Source organism: Sphaeroforma arctica, assembly GCF_001186125.1.
Source record: "Sphaeroforma arctica JP610 unplaced genomic scaffold supercont1.83, whole genome shotgun sequence".
Lineage (NCBI taxonomy): Eukaryota > Ichthyosporea > Ichthyophonida > Sphaeroforma > Sphaeroforma arctica.
In genome coordinates this window covers 1-3,876 of record NW_014040475.1, presented here as the reverse complement: position 1 = coordinate 3,876, position 3,876 = coordinate 1, and the positions used below count along the sequence as shown (strand labels likewise).

The window sequence follows — 3,876 nt, the reverse complement described above, 5'->3', positions numbered from 1 at the left end:
AATGTCTTATAATTATAAGAGTGTTGACGATGTGTTGCCTGGCCTCAACAACCATTGCGTTGGGGTATCTTGGTATATATATAATTACAGTGGAAACCCACTCGAAAACGTTCGCTTAATGGGCAGGAGAGATCAGGTATCAATCTTCAGGTGCAGTATCACCAGCGAAATTATATTGTGTCCGGGTAGACTGATCGCTTAGTAAATACGCTATATTTAAATTACACATTATTACCAAACGTGATTGCCACTGGCGCTACGAGAGTGGACAGGCTTCGCCCTATGGCAGCTAGCGCAGACCATTGAGTCACTACTAGAACGTTGCACATGACAACATGGTCATCCTGTGCTATACAAAGTCACACACACAAGCAGCGAAGTTTTCTCTCCCTCGGGTCACTCACTGCATGTTTTAGGGGGGTTAAAACCCTGAAAACCCTACCACCCCAGTATCATACGACACTATTATACCGACTGTGCGCATACTATACCCTTCTGTCCATCACAAATTGAACGAGATGGTTATGAGGTGCTTTGCGCCGGTAAATAGTACCAATACGACGATTTAGTATACACCGGTAAATTAAACAAATAATAACGATTTAGTATACGCCGGTAAATTATACTATTACGACGATTTCGAACACCCCGGTAAACCATACTAACACAACGATTTAGCATACGCAGGTAAATTATACTATCACGACGATTTAGAATACGCCGGTAAATTGTACAAACATGCCGATTTAGCATACGCCGGTAAATTGTACTAACACGGCCATCTCGTGCGTTGTACTACTCCTGGGGCGCAGTCAAACAGACAATGAGGTCCTCTCTCCGTCTGCCAAACGGCTGAACTCAGAACCGGTGTCATTGGACGAAGGGAAGAGCCCGCCACGCCAACGGGCGAAGAGTCTGGGACGATCCATGATTGACAAGATCACCAACAAGGACAGGGACAGAGACAGGGTATGTGCTAGCAATTGCGTAGCAAAGGCTGTCTGGCCATTGACAATGGTATTGGCAAGGGTACGGACAAAGCAACACACCACTCAATACGAAACAGCTATCGAATTCGATATTTATGTCAAGGGTTTAATAATTATGTCATAGTTTTAATATTTATGTCAAGGTTTGGCATGGGCAATGTAGGTGAAGGTGGGAGTTACAACGTACAATGAGGTTATGGGGTACACAGGTGGCATACAATACGGGTTTATGGCATGGAAGACTTACTTTGAACCTGGAAACGCTTAGAACGCACTTAGTTTAATATGTCTTAAAGCTAGTTGGAACGCTTTCATGCGTGCAATACAGCCATGAGAGGGCAAGGAAAGGGCTTTAAGTTCACGAACAATGGGATAAATTGTACATGCTGCTTCTAGCTGTCAGTATAGACTGGAATACGAGTGCGAGTACCGGGTTGTATTTCTCTCACTGTCCATACCGCTTGGGGTTAATAGTAGGTGTTATCCATTGAAAGAAATCGGCATGGCAACTATATTCTGTGTATCAGAGCATATACCATTGTATGTGTGTGTATTTGTATGTGTTTGTGTATGTTGTATGTATATATGTATGTGTGTGTTGTATTTGTGCGCGCGTTTGTGTGTGCATATATATATATATATATATATATATATTGCATATACATGTGTGTATAATATACGTGTGTATGTGTGTGTGTGTGTGAAATATGTGTGTATGTATGTTGTGGGTTGGCACTATACGAATCATATCGAACACGTCGTACGGGCTTGTCCACGTGCCAGAAAAAACTCTAAGCCCTAAACCCTAAACCCTAAACCGTTAACCGTAAACACTATCAATGTCTCAAGTGCTATGGTATAGCGTGCCGTGCAATCATTAAAACTGAAACCCTAAAACTAAAACCCTAAAGCTATTGCGGCAGCACAAAACAACATGCTGGCCTGTCAGAGTCCAAACCATGATCCGTCACGTGCACACTTGTTCTAACAACTCTAAAACCCCATAACCCTAAAACCCTAACCCTGGAACCCCAAAGCCCTTGTCCAATCCCCAACACGTTCTGCACCAATCACTGCATACATGACACTCACAGCCCACGCTTCACACCTACCAATGCAACCCCTGCAGCCGCATAGCACCTCACACGAGCGGACCAGAGACAGGCACGCGTCCACTACACTCGGCGATGCAGAGACCATGTCTACAGCGTCTGTGCTAAGCCATCGCAATACCTCAGGGGTATGTATGTGGTGCATGTGTTGTGATGGTTATTGCTCAAAGGTGTGTGGTGTATTTATGTTGCTCAGAGGTGCGTGGTGGATGTATGGTTATTGCTTAGAGGTGTGTGGTGTATGTGTTGTGATGGTTATTGCTCAGACGTGTGTGGTGTATGTGTTGTGACAGTTATTGTTTAAAGGTTTGTGGTGTGTGTGGTGAGGAAGGGTTGTATATTCCGAGTGGTCCTTTGGTAGGGGTGTTATAGCTGTATGTGGTATCTCGGTTGTACCGACTGTTGCTTTCCCAGTGCATAGACCGCTGGCTGTAACATGTCACATGGCTGTTGACACATGCTCTGTTCTTTTGGCTGTACACGTATTCACTCTGCGTGGCCTAGTCGCTTGTCTGCAGTTGGTCTTCAGTTGGCTTCAGTCATTCTATATATCCATGGGACTGTGACATGGCCACATATTTATTATTGGATAGATCGATGTTCATTAGACATTCAGACCAATCATAAGTGTGCTGAGGAGTATATCGGTATGTGGCTTCCCCTTACATGCAAGGGCCATCTCTCTCACTATAGACTAACTGAGTTCCAAGGCATGAGCTGGTCAGTGATCACACCCCCACACACAGTGTTTGAATCTATAACCCAAAACCCAAAACCCAACATACAGTACAAAAGCACATGCCGCACATCAGTATACCGCTCATGTGGTGTGCGGTGGAAGCACTGTGATTCTGTGTGATGTATTGGTCACATCGATTATATACGATGTACCAATTTTACTAAGGTTTGTAACCTAAAACCCCCTAAACCACAAACCCTATAAGCGTATCTGTACTGCCGAGTATGTTCCGTATTCTATTTACATAACTATTGCTTCCATTTCTGCATACGACACGTCTGGTGTGAGCATATCTGCAGGGCACTGACAAAGAGGAGAAGCGCACCAGCAGTACATTCAACAAGATCAGGGTGAGTCATGTGGCATATCCCAGTTCAGCTCACTAGCGTATAGTTAAGATTACTAATAGACAAGGACATACAACAAGATCAAGGTGAATCATAAGACATATCCCAGTTCAGCTCGCTAGCGTATAGTTAAGATTACTAATAGACATTAACATTCAACAAGATCAAGGTGAGTCATGGGGCATGTCCCAATACAAGTCACGATGTGCATACCTTTGAACGGGTGCACTCGACTAATCTGTAAACCTCTCCCGCACCTGCGATTGCACCGGCATCTGGACATATGTCTTAGGACAAGTTGCATGTCCACACCAGCACAACTAACCGAGATCTCAGCGCACCTCCCAAGTTACCCGATCCCAATTCAGTCTATACGCCGCCTGTCAGGATATCCCACACAACTGACATGCCCAATGACACCACCGATGACACCGCCTACTTTGTTTGGATGAGAATCATCAAGGCCAAGAATCTCCCCAGTAAGTCAATCCGGTATCCATACACGGTTGTGGGACGGATATATATATATATATATATATATGTATATATATATATGTATATATATGTATATATATATATATATATATATATATATATATATATATATATATATATATATATATATATATATATATATATATATAATATATATATATATATATTATTATTATATATATATATATATATAT

The 3,876-nt window shown here is 42.8% G+C and overlaps 1 protein-coding gene across 1 annotated transcript; it reads left to right on the top strand.

Annotated features, from left to right (window-relative positions):
- Positions 1 to 118: 118 nt before the first annotated feature.
- SARC_01949 (hypothetical protein) lies at positions 119 to 3,666 on the top strand (the record flags this gene model as incomplete). The annotated part of the gene is made up of 4 exons (XM_014304300.1): positions 119 to 136; positions 751 to 969; positions 2,119 to 2,229; positions 3,480 to 3,666. Coding segments are annotated over 4 exons (535 nt in total), but the record flags the coding sequence as incomplete, so codon positions are not given.
- Positions 3,667 to 3,876: the final 210 nt, after the last annotated feature.